The 18,408-nt window shown below is 40.5% G+C and overlaps 1 protein-coding gene across 1 annotated transcript in view; it reads left to right on the top strand.

The window, feature by feature from the left end:
- Nucleotides 1–18,184, top strand: part of FBN1 (fibrillin 1) — a 207,301-nt gene extending 189,117 nt beyond the window's left edge. Inside the window, exons 59-66 of the mRNA XM_067555802.1 lie at nucleotides 1,310–1,435; nucleotides 1,667–1,789; nucleotides 3,505–3,621; nucleotides 4,692–4,820; nucleotides 6,574–6,696; nucleotides 10,090–10,321; nucleotides 11,523–11,700; nucleotides 14,851–18,184. Coding sequence (XP_067411903.1) covers nucleotides 1,310–1,435; nucleotides 1,667–1,789; nucleotides 3,505–3,621; nucleotides 4,692–4,820; nucleotides 6,574–6,696; nucleotides 10,090–10,321; nucleotides 11,523–11,700; nucleotides 14,851–15,240 — 1,418 coding nt within the window. The 3' untranslated portion in view covers nucleotides 15,241–18,184. The remainder of the gene's footprint in view (nucleotides 1–1,309; nucleotides 1,436–1,666; nucleotides 1,790–3,504; nucleotides 3,622–4,691; nucleotides 4,821–6,573; nucleotides 6,697–10,089; nucleotides 10,322–11,522; nucleotides 11,701–14,850) is intronic.
- The last annotated feature ends 224 nt before the right edge of the window (nucleotides 18,185–18,408 follow it).

The following is an 18,408-nucleotide window of genomic DNA, read 5'->3' on the forward strand; positions in this document are numbered from 1 at the left end:
CATCCGGTAGTAAGGCACATGTGAACATGGATGTTTGCACACTCAGATGTGAACTTTGTGCCTGTGCATAATGGAGGACAGCTGAAATGTTGACTCCAGCATTTGTGTTTGGTGTAACTATTGTAACTGTTTGGTTTGATAAAGATAACTGGACAAAAAAACCACAATGGATTTAATCAGGATCTACATTTAAACACACCACTGAGTACTCCAAATGACCCAGGTACAAGGGACAGCACAGTAATCACTGATGCTAAGCATTGTTGTTTTTCCCCAGCTCCTAGAAGTGTTGTTCCCTCCCTTCCCCAAGATCATTGGCTCCTGCTCAGTGTGTTGCTTTAGCATGCTCTCTGTTGGTGAGTCACACACACCCTGTGAACAGTGCTGGAGTATTGGAGAGAGAAGTGCCATTTACCCCAATATTGAACCATTTGATGAAGTTTTCTTTGTAGTGTACAGTACTAACTAAAAACCTTGGGAAAGGAGAAGGTGGAAAACTTTCTTTAAAATGTGCAATATTGGAAAAGTGGGACTTCAGTTTGCTCTAGGTAGGCTCCAGTGATGTTCAGTGGTGTTGCGAGCGGTCAGCAGCAGAGTTTATGCTGGAGTATTACACTCAGCTTTGCTAATCTGCAAAAAAAAAAAAAAAAAAAGGGGGGGGGGGGAGAGTAATACATAAAGGGCAACATTTTCAAAAGTGCTTAAGTCACTTTGACTTTTGAAGTAGGTTCTTAAGTACTTTAAGGCCCCATTTGTAAAGGTATTTAGGCACATAAAGAAGCAGATAAGTGCCTGCTTAGTGGGATTTTCAGAAGGCCTATCTGCATCTTTAGGCACCTAAATACCTTTAAAAATCTGGACCTAAGTGATGTTTGAAAATGGGACTTGAGCTCCTAAATCATGTAGGTGATTTTTGAAATTGTTACACAAATTTAACTTGCAAATATGCTGAAGTATCCTTGTTAATCTTCTTTGAGCCAGATTCATAAAAGAAAACATGAGCTTCACCATAGGCTTAAAGGAGAGCAGAAGCAAGCCTTTTATTTGGGGTTCTTGATAGCACCTCCTACTCTAGTTGTTTATTTGCATTTAAAGCTTGCTAATTACATTTAAATGTTAAATTTGTGCTGCATTGCCTAAATCCTTGCATATTTTCCTTTCTAAAGATACAAGCCTCCTATAGGCATGGAGCATTTCATTATTTGTATGTTGCATTTGTCATGTCAAACCACAGGAGTCTCACTGAAATCAGGTACAGTGATTTCCTATTATTTGTTCTCTCTCTGAGTTTTTATTTATTGCTTTGCAGATATTGATGAGTGCAAGGTCATTCATGATGTCTGTCGTAATGGAGAGTGCATCAATGAGAGAGGATCATATCGCTGCCATTGTAAAATTGGCTATACTCCAGATATAACAGGCACCCTTTGTGTAGGTAGGTTTTCCATTATTTTACAACTGCCAGTACTTTACTAAAGAGATGAACTTGAAAGGAAATTTACAGGAAGAAGAAATGTGGGTTTTCTTTCACCATAGGAAAACAAAACATCACTTGTTTCCAGACTTTAGGGAATATTTTTTGTGCGAAATAACGTCCTTCATATTTTAACTCTTCCTGACAAATCTTGGTTGATATCACCAAAAAGAGTCTTTTTTTTCATTTTAGATCTGAATGAATGTAATCAGTCCCCTAAGCCTTGCAATTTCATCTGCAAGAACACGGAAGGGAGTTACCAGTGTTCATGTCCAAAAGGGTACATCTTACAAGAGGACGGGAGAAGCTGTAAAGGTAAAAACTGAAAAGGAAAGCTTTGACTGAAGGAACTATACATTTCCCAGACAAATCACTACTCATGTAGGTTATAACGGCAATGCGAAACTTGGCATAGGAAATGCCATTTTACTTTGTCATTGCTGTTTAAATATTTCCTTTTGAATTACAGCCCACTTCAGCAGAATACAATTCACAGCTAAGGTTGCTTTTGAAGACAATTGACTTCAGTGGGAGCAGGCGCTTATTTTGTAGTAGCTTTCATACAAATGATAATGATGGCCCTGATGCTGCAGTGGGTTCCCTTAGTGCAGGCTGTGACATGCATGCAAATTTCTATTTAATATAGTGGATTATGTGTGAAGGGAACTAGAAGCCAGTGCAGGATCAGAGACTTGACCTAAAAATGCTTTCACAGAATGAAATAATGCATGCCAGTAGATAGTATATTGTGTAAATTACAGAAATTATGGACCAAATTTTCAAATGGTAGAGCCCTATTTGCATCCATATTAAAAACACATATGCAAATGTGTTCCCACAGTATTGTGCACCTTTACCACAAATACTCAAATAATTGGATATTGTGGATGTGACCCAGGGATGTAAGTGCACAACTACCTACTTGCCTATGCAGTTGCAGTAAACATATGTGCACTTGCAGATGTGTAATTACACAAACACCTCTTTGTATGTGGAGTTCTACCTTTTGGCATTGAAAAAATTGGCTCTGTAGGATGAATATATTTTAGCATGCGGCCATAAAGCCAGCAACAAAAAGAGAGCAAAATGGAAGTTACCAGCAATAGAGAAAATTTCATCATTTTAAGATTACATTGGAAAGAGAGAGAAATTGAATAAGATGGTGAGATACAGAGAGACTCTTCCAGGTGGCAAAGGCTGTAGAAGAGAGATCTCTCACACCAATGGTTTTGTGGAAAGAGACAGAGGAGGCAGGTTGCTACATGAGCAGATGCGCTGGAGATGAGGAGAGACCGAGAACATCCCTGAACTGGATATGCATGGGCGCACCAGTGAGGCTGTTTGAGAAGTGAGGTCTATTGGTAGTTTCTCTTGGTACTTTTGAGAAGGTGGGCAACAACAGTGAAGAGTTTGATTGTAAGGCTCTGGGGCCTGAGAAAGCCATGGAGCTGGAAGTTGCTTTAGCCAAAGAGAGGAGAAATGAAGCAACAGATGAGGATTTCAGAAGAGGTGGAGTAAAAGCAGTTAGATCTTAGGCAATATAGACTCATAGACTTTAAGGCCAGAAGGAACTATTATGAATATCTAGTCTGACCTACACATTGCTGGCCTCACCCACCCACTCCTGTACTAGGCCCCTAACCTCTAAATTATTGTCTCTTCCTGCTAAAAGACAACTTTGCAGACAGGAGAGATGTGAGAGAAAGCGGAAAGTTACTGGGAGATGAGAGTCAAGGAAGGAAATGGAGGAGAAAGTATATTCTGCTCTTACCTGCCAGAAGCTTTCCTGTCCCACTAGCTGACAATGGGCGAAGGTGTGCCATGTCAGTCAAGGGCCTCTGCCCGGTAGCATGTTCTGCTCTGTTAGAGCGCTGGAGCAGGCCAGTACAATGTACTTTGACATTTTATTCTTCTACCAAATATTTGTACATTGAGCCACTAACTTGCAACCACGTCTTTCAATGTCTACATTGAAATGTCAGCACTTTGATAGGGACTGAAAAGGAAGGAGTGTTGGCTTACTCTTTCAGATCTCGATGAATGTGCAACGAAGCAGCATAACTGCCAGTTCCTGTGTGTCAACACCATTGGGGGCTTCACGTGTAAATGTCCTCCTGGTTTCACTCAGCATCATACAGCATGTATTGGTAAGTGACATTGGATGTTGCTCTTCATTAAGAAGAAACTCCAACTGAAGGATTTGTATTGAATCTCATTTCCGACAGTGTAAGAAGATGATGAATTCATCTTCCAGAAAAAAATGAGGTACAAAAGTGGAAGCTGTTAGTTCTGAAATACTGGGCCAAACTCTCCTCCCACTTACACTGGGGCAACAACAAAGGATGGAATTCGGCCTAATGTGTTTTACAAACAGATTTCCTTTGCTGTGTCAGCTAATACAGATTAGTTACTGTAGAAGAAACCCATATGTTTGTACAAATAGCCACTTTTTTTTTTAAACAGCCTCTATTTTTTGCACCTGCAATTAGTTGCTGGTGTAAATGAGAGAGTGTCAGTGTCTACATGAATGCACCTGCATATCAGGTACTGAAAGAGCTAGGGACAGAGGACTGCCCTGAATAAAAGTTTGGGGGCAGAGGGGAAAAAAAGGCCCTTCCTTCCTCCCTCCTCTGTTTCCTGCACTCAAGTCTTTGAGATCCCTACATGCAAGGACTGTACACCAATAGCACTCGATTTTGTGCCTGTAATTGAGTGCAGGCACAAAATTAGAGGCTATGTTAAAGCATCTTTAATAAGTTGACCCTAAATGTTTATAGTTGAACAACAAGGCCTATGTATCCATCCATATTAGATCAGTTTAAATGTAAAATAGAATCACTCCTTTTCAGTTCTGCATTCTGGATCTTGATATATTCTATGCGCCTGTGGCATCAATGTCCATGTTGTGTATGTGATGAGAGCAGAATATCAGTCAAGATCCAGCATGAAGGTTTGAGAACAAGCAGTTCCCCTCAAATTATATTTCCTGTTAGTGTTGTCAAGTGGAAAAGAAGGGATTTCTCTCTCTCTCATTTCTTTGGTGCAAGTTACAGCATGGAAAGTAGTGCAATGTTAGTAATGTCAGTGTCTTGTGTCACTTTTTTTTTTTTTCAACTTTTCATGCACTCTTACATTACTGTCATCCTTGAATGACCATCTTTGAGATGAGTAATTGCCTTGCCGGACAGCACTAATGCTTTCATTTTTTTTTCTTTAGATAATAATGAATGTGCCTCTGAAATCAGTCTGTGCGGGGCAAGAGGTATTTGCCAGAACACACCAGGAAGCTTCACTTGTGAATGCCAACGTGGCTTCTCCCTCGACCAGTCTGGAGTCAGCTGTGAAGGTACGCACAGTAAATAATACAGTCAGCTTAAGTCCTCTGGTCTTCTATTGTGCTAAATTGAGCCTGGGGCATCCGGCAGAATAAACTCAAAGAAAACAGCACATAGGCTTCTGCTGTCTCACAGGGAATTTTGGGAATAAGAGGGTTCCTCTTGGATTTCCCTTCGCTTCCCTCCACAGGCCTGATGAGACGGTGATCTTCCCTCTGAACTGAGTCATGTGCCTCTGTTCCGAACTGAACGCTGCTTCGCAGGGCTCAAGCATAATTTTTTCGGGCCCAGTACAAACTTGTAACACAGGGCCCCTCCCGTGTTACAAATCTCCAAGATTTGCAAATCTCACAAGATCTGGACAATAGATACATAGATACAGGGAAATAAGTTCCTATAAACATCCTCAGGCATGACCTACAATTTAGCCTCAATTTTTTCCTCATGGTAATGGGGGTTGCAGGCTGGGCTGGGCCTCCAGGTCCTGGTAAAGTGTATTCGCCCCTCCTCCCCCACATGTGGGGGCCCTGCTGCTCGGTGGCTTCCTGTTGAATTTGCCCCAGAATTTGTGAAATCCTTCCCTTCCCTTCCCATGGGAATTGTTGATATTTATGGATCAGCTTTGATATACATTCAAACAATAGGATCTCCAGAAGGCAAAACATAGACAATGATGTTAAAATCCTAGACTTTGATTTTCTGAGGGTTGTAAGTGTGGAAGGGAATTCTATTTTGTGGATCCTATTCAGCCGTGGTGAAAGCAAACACAACTCCACTGAATTCAGTGGATGTGCCTGAAATAAATTTGGCCCATAGAAGAAGGGAACAGTAATCATGTGTCTGATGTAAGTACGCAAGGAAATACACATATTGCTCTCAGCCATGTATTTTCAGCTTCCGTTGAAGTAGGTAGAAGCTGTACACAATTATTTGAAGACATTTGCAACCATGGGCCAATTCAGAGCTGGAGTAAGCAAGTGCGTGTAACTCCATTGACTTAAACCAGCTCTGAATTTGACTCTCCCTGTCTAGTTTAGAAGAAGGATTATAGTATGAAGCACAAAGGACCATTGTGTAAAGTCAATTTCAGTGTATAATTCACTTCTTTTATGTGTGAATTAGAAAAGTGGTGGTGCCTGAGAAATAAAGGTTAATAGATTTTGTGAAGAAAAAGAATCCGAAAGATTGAACTTGAAATGTTGAATAAAAAACAATCCTTTTCATGACAAATTTTATTTAACCTTATACTGCACATTAAAAATGCACATTATATTTATTTTAAAATGGGCCTTCCTTTAGATCTTTTTGTCTGCCAGTACTTCCATTCAATCATAATTTCTCTTTCCATTTTTAAGGAATGCAACAACATTTATTGTATACTGCTTAAATTCTGAGCAAAATATTTCACAGGCCACTAGGATACACTGCTTTCCATTTTAAAAGTATTTTTAAATAGATTATCACATTTTCTGTCATAAAATAATTCCCAGATGGTGAGAGAATTAACACAAGAAGCCACTGAGGTTAACTTACTCCTTTCCTGATATTCCTCTATCTTACAGTTTTATATTGCTGCTCATATTTGCCCCTCCCTCCCCCTTCACAAATTCTCCTAACTGTCTCATGACACTGATTTTGGAAGATAGTAGGATTAAAAAGAAAAGAAAAAAAAAGTTTTAGAAACCACAGAAAATATGGCATCACTTAATATCTTTGCTATGAAGAAATAATTCCTGAAACTCAGCCTGTTTCTCACCATTCTAGATGTTGATGAATGTGATGGAAACCACCACCGGTGCCAGCATGGTTGCCAGAATATAATTGGAGGATACAGGTGTAGCTGCCCGCATGGCTATCTCCAGCATTACCAGTGGAACCAATGTGTTGGCAAGTCACTTTTCTTCAGGGATGTGCATAAGGGGGGAAGCAGGGGCATGGGTTCCTCCAATTGGCGGGAGCACAGAACTTCTCTGGGGCTGAGGCCGGGAGACTGAGCTTCTCCGGCCGCAGGGCAGGAGATGACAGATCCTCCAGCCCCTGGGCCGTGGGGAGGAAAACCAACTCCTCCAGCCATGGGGCCAAGGAGAGGGAACTAGTAGAGGGGGAGAGCCAGCTCCTCCAGCCATGCGACACACAGAAGGTGCCGCTCCAAAAGTGGCCACATTTTTATTCCTATCAACTCCCCTGCTTTTCTTTGTTAACAAAATATAATACACCATAATTTGGTTAGCAACAAGATTGGGGTTTTTTGTTTCTGTATTTTTTTTAGCCATACGTTTCATAAAGCTCTGTCCAACAAAAGGCAAACCCGATACGATACTGAGCCCCTCTTGTGACATTCTGAGCACACTCAACTCCTATTGAAGTCCGGTGGCCAAAGCTCTGATTCAACAAAGCACTTTAGCATGCACTTAGCTCTGACTAATAAGTAGTCCCATTGACTTCAGTGGAACTATTACTCATATGCTTAAGTACTTTGTTGACTCAGACGTGGCCTAAATGCAGCAAACCTTACTCAGCTGTCTCTCGGTCTTTACCCACAGAGGACTCTAATTGAGAGTTGACGACACACAGCACCTGGTAGAATCAAACCCTGTATTTGGATTGTAATAGACCTGTAAGATTAAATGTCTAGCACAGTACTTTGCAAGCATCTAACTTTCCAGGACAATCCTGCTGCATCTGCACTTCCATTTTTTTAGCCATAGTCCCACAAGTGGATTGTTGTGCATGAGAACTAGTTTTAAAATCTACTGAGGTCACATGTGTGAATGAGTGGTTCTCCTAATGCTTTGTGGAGGTTTGTCCACATTACAAATATAAAACATGATTTGTCAAAATTCAGCCATATTTGACTGTATCTGCCCAAAGATACTTCCCAAGAGCTTAGGGGTAAAGTTTGCAAGGAGCACCTACCCAACAGTGTTTCTGCTGTTTGTTCTTCAGTGTGTTAAGAAATAAATTCACCTGCAGATTAAAAGGAAACATTCAGTCCCCATCTAAAATTTGGTTATGTCCCAAGTCTCTGTGACCCACATCAGTGGGGCTTCTCATAGAGAACATCACTCTTCAATGTGACTTAAGCAGACAGATTTGGGGCCTGTGTGTCTCAGAAGTCATAGGAAACAACTGTGTGTTACACTGCAGCAGGGCACCATGAACGTGCTGTATTCAAATGAGAGACACATTAAAGATTTTTCTGCTGGCTAGGATTGCGTGTACTTCCAGTCTAATTTAATTGGGCTCCACACAAGCTGCAGTTTTGCATGGATGGATAAAGAGATATGTCTGATGACCCCGTCCTTAAGAATCAAGGGCCTCATAACTCTTTGTTTGGCTCTGTTTGCTTTTAAGAGCATATAAAAATGCCTTTGTTTGTTATCGTCTGCTGCTCTAGGGAGGTCTCTGCTTTTAATTATGCTTACCAAACTTTCTGACATATTACACAGTCCTCGAAGGAGAATCTGGACATTTCTACTCCAGCACTCAGTGTGTTTTACATGCAGGGAATTTGAGGATAATTCAAAAATTATTTGGATATGGAAAGACTTAATTAAATTTGGAGGGAGCGGGGGATTTGATTTAAATTAGAATTTAATTCATCCTTTTTAAAACAACCTGAAAAGAACAAGCTGTAATTTTCAGCTCTCTTAAATATCAAGAATGGAGGAACTCTCTGAACGCCTCAAACTATATTTTGGGTATTTATTTCTTGCAGTTGAAACCCATATCTTGCAGGATGATTCCACTGTTGAAACTTATTTTTCTAGCTAAAGTGAAGCATGTGCTACCAATGTTTTTTAGAGATGAATGAGCCCCTGATAAGCTAGGCTGATACCAGTGGATCCTCTCTTTGGAATATATTTACTCTATCTTTTTTTCCATTCAATTTTCCTTCTCTTTTCCTTCTCACAATCCACCTGTAAATAGAAAGCAATGTTTAAAGTCTAGTTGATTTAAAATTAGGTAAAATGAGTTCATCTTCCCTAGTTGCTGTGGTTGCTATAACCTTTTTGCAGTTCAAACTTACATTCATCATGTAGGCAACATTATCATGAGCTCTGCTGCAATTAATAGGTTCAAGCAACGGTTAGTGACATAGGACCCAAACCTGTTTTAGTTAATGGCAAAACTCCTATTAACTTCAGGGAGTCTGACTCTAGGTTCTAATAACTAGTGGTCTCCTGAATGTAAGAATATTAATGTCTTAACCATCGTAAATATGGTTAAATATTAATCTGGGCTCTCTGGACATACCACAGGGAAAGAATTTGTGTCAGAGGCTTTTGCAAAACCGTTCCTTCATGTAATTTGGCAGTGTTGACTCCGCAAACTGTTTGTGTCTTTTTGACCTTATTACATGAAGTGTACAGGGACTTTTTGATGTTGCTGCAACGCGCATTTCGATAATCACGGAAGAATGCTTTGGTTCCTCCCGTGTCTTGTACAGTGTATGACTGCTTCACTAACCCAGGCAATTTTGTTGTGCATCCAGCCATAACTTATATTGCAAGAAGTTTAAGGGATTGATTTAAAATATAAAACAGCCAAACTTTGTCACGGAAAACTGAGAACAGTAGCAGTCATAAGGTCTCAGGGCACTCTTGCCATTTTGCCCTGTTGGAGCAAACATTCTAAACAACAAGCCATACATTTACTGTAGGGGAGCCCTAGCCTCCAACTCACCACACCACTGAACTGTCCATCTTTAATAGTTACAGATGCTTACAAAGGCTGCTTTAATACTGTGCTGTTGCTGCTAATTGCTTCAGTAAGGAACTAGACCTCATCTATATCTCCTTTTTGAATCAAAAGAAGATTCAGTGCTTACAGAAATTGTTATCCTTTATTTCGTCACTTTTTTTCTTTAACGTTTTACAATATAATAAATAGGGTGTTACCAGGCCAGATTTTCAGCTCCATCCACTTTACACTTGGCAGAGCTAAGAAGGGAAGTGGGGGGGGAAGGTGGCACTTAAGCCACCGTTTTGCTCCCCTGAAGCTGGGCTGGCTGGGAGCAGAGACAGCTTCTAGTATAGTATACAGTAGCCCAGGGATTGCTCTGTGTTACTCTGGTTGCAGTGGTCTCGTAGGGACTGCTGCAGCCGCCAGGGATGTGGCAGAGCAAATGTTCTTGGATTTAGACATCTGATGAGGCAGCCTGTTTGAATATGCTCGCTTATCAAGGTTAGGGATTTCTAAAGTTACCAAGGGGAGGAATAGGCTGAATTAGTCCTAAGAATAAAAGCCAGTCTCTGATCTGCTGTGCTTCCCTTCCAGATGAAAACGAATGCCTCAGTGCACACATTTGTGGAGGAGCATCTTGTCACAATACTTTGGGAAGCTATAAATGTATGTGCCCTACCGGATTTCAGTATGAACAGTTTAGTGGAGGTTGCCAAGATGTCAATGAATGCAGTTCTTCACAAGCCCCGTGCAGTTATGGTTGTTCAAATACTGAAGGTGGCTATGTCTGTGGATGCCCACCTGGTTACTTCAGAATAGGACAAGGGTAAGGGCTTCTCGTATTTAAACTAATGGACATTAGGGGGGCAATATTTGCTCCCTTTCCTGTGGTTGTGGAGCTGCAGGACCACTGGCAGCAGAGCTGATGGGAAAGGGGTTGGACTTGGGGAAGGCGTACGAGAGTTTCACACATCCTGCTGTGCTTGGAGCCAAGCTCTGCAAGGGACTCGAGGTGGGGCCAGAGGAGAGGTGAAGGTGGCGATGGAAGATCTACAGCAACATAAATTCTCCAGTCCTTGCCCAGGAAGCTTGGCTCAGCGCCACAAAAGATACTACAAGCTGGAGTATTGTTTGCTGAACCACTCCTGTTGGGAGGGAAGATTCCTCCCTGCCTTTTGTCCTGCTGCAAAGAACCGTAGGACCTAGCCCACCTTCCTGAGCTGTGCACTAGGGAGACTTTTCCCCTCAGTGTGCCCCTGATTCTTTTGGCATAGAGCTCCTCTCTAAGAAAAGGAGAGTTGTGTCGCTCTAAAGACAAACAATGTTATACCACTCTTTTACTGATGACATTAGAATGAAATGTCCTATGTTGGAGTGATCCTGGGTTTCTAGTTGAATGGTATCCAAGTGCCAGAGAAATAATTTTTCTGAATATATCTATGCTGTCGTGAAAATTAGAGAATAATGTTTGTTAGAATTGAATGCGCAATCTACAAAATACAGGCCTGGGTCTACAGTCTTTGGGCTCCCAAAATTCCATTAGCTTCATTGGGACTTTTAAATGTGTGAAGATTCTAGGCTCAGGCCCTTTGGTGGAAGGGACAGAGATCATGGCCTAAATTTTCTAAAGTGACTAGTGATTTCTGGGTACCCTTATTGAGGCACTTGAGATGAGAGGTTCAGCGCTTCCTGAGAATCAGGCCCCATCAAGGTGCCTTGGATTGAGCGTCCGAAATCACTAGCTACTTTGAAAAGTTAGGGCCTGTGTTTATAAATTATCAAGTATTCATATAGGGCCAAACTTTGCAGGCCTTTCTTAGACAAAGTCTCATTGGGCTGGTTTCTCTGACGCCAAAGTGTGGCTGAAAAGAGAATTCAGCCTGTTGAGCTCAGTAGGAATTTTGCCTGGGAAAAGACCTGCTAAAATGGCTACGTTATTACTGTGTGTGTTCAAAGCAATGCAAGTTCTTAACATTGTATGGGGCCTTTTGAGAGGTGGAACTAATTTGCACTTCTTAATTCATCAGACACTGTGTTTCTGGAGTGGGGCTGGGTAAAGGCCATGGTCAAGAGCTGCCAATCAGCAGTGAAGTAGATGACAACTCTCTCTCCCCCGAGGCTTGTTATGAATGTAAAATCAACGGTTATCCCAAGAGAGGAAGGAAGCGCAGAAGCACTAATGAAACCATTGCAAATGAAGCGGAGGTAATTGTCCTTCTTGAGGAGGGTTTTGGTTTATTTTCTGAGAGCCAGAACAAGAGAGTTAGGGTGTAAAGAAAGAAGCCAGAGGGAAAAATTCAGACTGTAAGCAGGCATGTCAGCTCAGCATGGCCCAAGGAGCTGCTCTGGATCTTTGAATGTCTGTGGGGGCTTTCTAAAGATATTCACAGTCATCAGGGGAGAGGTTATCTTCTGAAGAATCTAACATGCTTGTTCATTTCCTATTTCTTGTCAAACACTAAAGCTAAATGCCCACCCAACTCTCAAGCAAGTGGTGAGATCAAGAGCGAAGATGGTTCTCGATGTCAAAGGACAGCATGAGTGTAGAACACTTTTGTGACCTTGTGGTCTCAAAACAAGGACACTTAGTTCTGGACGTCGATGAGTCCCCCATTGATGGGGACTGTATTGGGCGTGGAGAGGGTGGGACCCTCTCCAAAGAAAATACTGAGTTCCAGAGGCTAAATACTGAAACTGGGGAGATTCCGATGCATCCAGTCACCGCAGCCTTTCACGAGGCGTGTGGACGTGCTTCAAGTCACCCACAACTCTGGATTTGGGCCAAAGGTTGTCAAAGACAATTGGCAAACAGTGTTCTCCCTGTAACCCAGACAGCAGAGCAGGAAGCTGAATTCAGAACATAATTGTTGAAAGGTCACTGGAATGAGCAGTAGGTTTAATATATGTCTTTAGGTTGGGGTAACTATGACATTTAAATAACTACAATCTGTTGCGATGCTCACCTAACTCCCCTGCCCCCTTGGCCTCTTTCACCAAATAATGTTAATAATAGATGACATAACCACCTGTATTTACATGAAAAACAGTCTGTCCTGTGACTAGTTGCATCTATTTACAAGTGACTTTCAGTCACTCCAGTGGGAGATTATTTTCTTTTCATTTTTAGGAAACATTCCTTAAAATAGAATTAAAAGAAAATAAAAACTGCATCAACCTCATCCTTACAGTTTGTTTTGAATTGACAAAAGTGAGTCACTTTGGTGTTAAAGCTGTCAGAACCCTGTTCTGTTCTTAACTTGCCTGGCAAAAATATATTTCAGACTCCTATTGTTTCCAGCACCCGACAGTGCCTGTGTACAAGAAGCCATAGTGGCAGATTCAACATTGCATGTCCATTGATCAAATTCTGCACTCTTACTCAGTAAGAATTCTCACTCACCTTCATGGGAGATTTGTCTGTCTGAGGACTGCAGGATTTGGCTCCTTTCATGTTTGTAAGGCCTGATCTGAACTCCTATATAACACAGGCCATAGAACTTCCTTCCATTAATTTATACTATAAATTTTATATTCTTCTTTTTGAGAAATTTTAATTAACTTACATTAGAAATGGCACCAGATCCAAGGTCATTTAATTCACTCCCTTCCATCTTCTCCAGCCGCTCTAAGACTGCTATATGCTTACAGCAGTAGGCTTTGATTAAAATGCACAGAAGCTGCAAGAGATTGGGCCATTGCTATGGTCTTCAGATTGTACAGATTTTCCATAATTCAGCTGAAAGTACATTTTTTTTAGTTTTGTGTTGTGCACCCTGATGAGTATACCCCAGAGAACTCTAAAGGGCCTCCTAAAATGTCCCTGTACCACATGCACACTTAATAAGCTACGTGTCCTGCATGCTTTCAGCCTATATATATTTGCACATGCAGATATCTCAACTTCTCATATGCTAATGCAGGCTATAACAGACACCCTTAACCCATGTAAAAGAACTCAAGTTTGTATGTGCAAGCCAGGAGTTGTGTACACAGATACTTGATTCACATGCACAAATGCAGAGTGTTTTTGCCCACACACACGGGTTTTGGGGGTACATCTCTGGGCCCCTTGAAATTGTGCAAAGTGTGTAATCATGCAAGATCAATTATTTAGTAACTCACAATAAATATATTTGAAGAAGAAGCTGTGTTGAGTGTAAAGGAAGCTGGAATGTCACGAGTTTGATAAGTGTTCTCTAAAAATCATCAGGGTTTCAAAGTTTAGCATGTTTGCTGGCAGATGAGGGACAATTTGCCCCTGTGGGTGAAGAATTACACTGGCGTACCCTTGCCTGCTGCAGGAAGTTTCCAAGTTAATATCGTTCCAGCTGACATTCTTTGATTCTCCCTGAAACTCTACCTTCTAGAAATAACTTGTCTTAGTGGGGTTTAGCTCATGTCTTATATGAGCTCAACCACCTTGACTTAGGGTATGTCTGCACTGTAGTTGTAATTTCCCACTTGGCTAGACGAACACACGCTAGCTTTGATGGAGCTAGTGTACTAACAGCAGCAGCATAGAAACCACAGCAGAGGTTAGTCGCCCTGAATACGATGCCATCCAAGACCCTAGGTTGTACTCAGGGCATCTAACCTTCTTGCTACTATGCTTTTATTTTTAGTGCACTAGCTCAGTCAAAGCCAGTGCATGTATATGTATCCGAGCAGGAAAATACACCTCCAGCTCCAGGGTAGATGTGTCCTTAAAGGCAAGAGCTGACATCCACTTTCAAAGGTACAGTACATCACCAGCTCCCTTGGGGTGTAGCACAGAAGCTGTTGGACGCTGTTCCATTTGAGTGCCTAGGTAGGGGAAAGCTTGCAAAGAAGAAAACTAAGTCAGCACCCATGTAAATGACTTGTCTGATCCACAAACCACATTACCTCACACAGCTCATTGTTAGCTTCAGTTTACTACTGCTTTTGAGAGACGGGGAAGTGTGACCCAGATATGTGCACCCAATGTGCGTGGAGGGCAAGGAAAGGGTCTGAACTCTGAAATGCATCATTTCAAAGGCTTTGAGAGCCATGTGCAGCATGCAGCAGCTTTCAGTGTATGCTGGAGGCTGAGATTACCCATACAGAGAATGCTGGTTGCAAGCAACTAAGACTTTCTTTTCTTTTGCCTTCATACACAAGACTAACTGCTTAGTTGAAGGGTCAAAGCCTGCTCTGACCTAGACCCCCTTCACTCAGGTGGAGCAAATAAGGTTGCCCAGGGTTTAAGACAGGCAACAATACAGTTTTCTTTTCAACTTCTTTATTAGATGGCCTATTAAGTTGCAAAGAAATGTGTATAAATGTATGAAACTGTTCTGTGACAAAGCAAAGACTATTGTTCTTGTTCTTGTGTAGGATCAACCTGAGATGGAACCAGAAGTCAGTCTTGCCAGCTGGGATATTGAAAAAACAGCAGTCTTTTCCTTCAACATCTCTGGGCTTAATTACAAAGATCGCATCCTGGAACTTCTTCCCGCTCTCACCACACTGACAAATCACAACCGATATTTAATTGACTCTGGAAATGAAGATGGTTTCTTTAGAATCAATCAGAAGGAAGGGATAAGCTACCTTCATTTCACAAAGAAGAAGCCAATGTCTGGAACCTACTCATTACAAATCAGTAGTATTCCACTCTATAAAAAGAAGGAACTTAATCAGCTTGAAGACAAACATGACAAAGACTACCTCAGTGGTGAGCTGGGAGATAATCTGAAAATGAAAATTCAGATTTTGCTTCATTAATTCATCAGCCAAAGACCAAATAATTAAAACCAAAGATAGATAGGTAGGACTGAATGTTCCTCCCAATCAGATTCTCCATATCATAGGTACAATCTTTCATGAGTACATTTGTATGAATGAGCACTATTATATTATTACATAAGCAAGGTACAGGATGAATACCCTAGCGCAAAACAACCACTTTCTCAGGCTTCTTAAAAGTGTAGCTGAGCTACCTTGATATGTTGAATCTTGAAAACTGGGACTTTTATCATTGGAAGTTGGCCACTGATGCTGAGATACGTTATTTCAGCAGAGGTACAAGAACGTGCTTTCAACTGATGGACTTCTCTATTTTTGTAATTCTTAAACTTTGCTTCTCCAACTACAACTAACTAGGTCAGCCATTTATGATATCCATTTGGTGCTAGTAAATTTTCAACCTAGATTTATAAATGCACTGTAATATTTACACAACTTAGATGCCAAAATTGCAATTATTCAGTCTACATACTTCAATCAACCAAAGTTAGCTCAGTAGTTTATCTCAGTTATGCCTATAATACAATACATGTAAATTAAGTGTGTGTATACTGTAATCATGCTATTTTTATCAATGAAGCATTTGTAAACTAGATTAATAATACCCTTAATGTGAGGGTTTGTAATGGTGCTTATAAAGACCAACTACTTGTTAACTGTATACACAAACCTGATGATGAAATTTCTGTGACTTACCAAAATGCACTGAGGTCAGTAGGGACCATTAAACATTCTCAGAAGTCAGATGACAATCAGTGCCATCCTACACCATGACATTATGTAATACATGTCAAGAGTACCCATAATCATTCATATCAACAAGGGTTCAACGTCACAATAAAACAGTGGGTTTTTTAGTTTATTCTGTGACTTTGTGTTCTTGCTAGTACTAATTCTTCAGTACACTAGACTGAATGTTTATGCTTCATGCATTCCTGTATAGTATGGGATATACCGCATGTATAGCTGATTCATTACTGAATATATGCAGCTGTAGTTTATTCATTCTTCCTGCAAAGGAAGACAGAAGAGAAATACAGAATTATTCACTATACTAATCAGCAATGAAATTCTTTAAAATGAATGTGTAGCTCCCAAAGGGCAAGTTAGAACACTTCCAATGACCTAACCTAAATAATCCTGTCCGTCAGTAACTCTGATAGCCAAAACATGCAAAATCAGATGTTAAATCATTATTTGGAAAACATGCATTTAATTTCAAAAGTCTTGTCCCTAAAGCCCCTTTGGCATGCATATATTATTCCATTTTTTCCTTCTCCCCCTCCACCCCAACATCTATTGTCAGATAACCCAAGGCTGATTATAAAGGGATAATCCAGTACTGAAATCAGCTGCAAATTGTATGAAATGCGTAATGTGAAGGTGCCATTGTTTGTCTATAAAGTGGTACATTTTTTAAGCAGGAAAAGAACATTCTGTTGACATGTGACAATGTAATACTCAAAAGAAAAAGAAACAATTCATGGCACTGAAAATACAGTGGAAAAACTTGACTGGACAGCATTGTAGTTGATAGATGGAACATACACTGAGTCACAATTGTTTGTGGAAGAGAAATGTTTTCTAATAATTCACTCAGAGGGGTACTATTATCTGTAATCAGATTTCATCTCACATTTTTTCTCTCCGTAACCAGTTTAATAGTATAAAATGAAGTTGGCACACAGAGGGTCACCATGTTGTTTTTAATAGGCCATGTCTGGTTTTCTTTACCATAGTGCCACAGTTTCAAACAGCATGTTTTCCACATGTTGATTAGCTATAGCAAAACATATTCACAGTTTTACAATTGTAAATACCATTTCAGCAGGTAGTGAGTATTTTTTTTATGCCCAGGAAGGCATGTACATTGGAGTTCATATGGCTTTTTTCTTTCCTGTACATAAAAACTGAGAGGAACTAAAAGGAATTATTTTAGAGAGAGTTACAAGGACACTATCAAGTAGACTTGTTGGTTTAACCTTTAGCACCTTATCATGCCAAAACATGTTTGACTGTGCTCCAGCAGCCTGAGTGGTGTCTGCGCAGCTCTGAAATCATCTTTGTTAACTGAAGCTGCAGAGGGAAAAAAGTTTGAAATCTCATTTCATAGGTCCCACAAAAGAGAGACTATTTTAAAGTAATTCTCTGACATGGAGTGATATATTAAAACAAGAGGAAATTTTTAGACATCAGAAAGTTCTCCGTCAGCTAAAGACAAATTTTAAACGATTCCAATGTTGTGCTATGAAATCTGGAGAGTGTCTCTTTAACTGGTTGAAAATGCAAAGCCCAATCCTGCAAACAGCTCTGTGTATTGCGACCCACGTGTGTCTCTTTCAAGAACTGGGCCCTGAATTGAGATTTACATCCATATTCCTGTCAATGTAATTTAGAACTTTTAGCTTCAATAATTGACATGAGTTCATTTTCTTAATTACTCCTGGATTTGTGCTGAACAACAAAGAATAATATTGCACTAAGCCAGCATTTAAATTGTGTAACCGACAAGAATAATTAAATACAATGATTTTCTTGTATTTGGCTTGGTAGTGGGATCACAGAGAATCGAAGCTTTAGGTGGAGTTGAAGTGGAGGAGGAGCCTTAGTACAGTTTTGTACGTAAAAATTATTTTTCATGTTAGGGTTGGAGAATGGTGATAACATTTTTTAGCTTTTTGAAATAATTATGTGGCTTCTAGCCAATGAGTTTGTGCATAACTTATATGCATGTGCCAAAATAGTACACACAATTTCTGGTTAACATACAATTTAACAAAAATGTCTCATTACTGTATATATCAACCCAGTCTCTTGACTTGCTGTGTATTGTAACAATATCTTGTAAGCTTGACAGATGATGTGTATTTTGGCAGGACATAACTGTTTTCACAGTCTCCCTTTTAAACTGTCTTGCAAAGAACCCAAACTGTTTGTCTTTCTTATAGCAGGTCTGAGACCAATTTCTAGGTAGCTGCTCTTGCTGGGATTTCATAGGAAAGTAATATGTTAATGCAAATGTTTCTAGTTGGGCTCTGGAACAGACAACTCTAGGTTCCTTAGCACAGAGAGGGCCTGCCCTTTTTTTTTTTTTTTTTTGTCTGATGCATTTGATCTTTGCCTGCTGCTGTAAACTGACTCTGAGCT

Source organism: Emydura macquarii, unplaced genomic scaffold (assembly GCF_026122565.2).
Source record: "Emydura macquarii macquarii isolate MOO-44397 ecotype Brisbane River unplaced genomic scaffold, CSIRO-AGI_Emac_v2 contig_1644, whole genome shotgun sequence".
Classification (NCBI taxonomy): domain Eukaryota; kingdom Metazoa; phylum Chordata; order Testudines; family Chelidae; genus Emydura; species Emydura macquarii.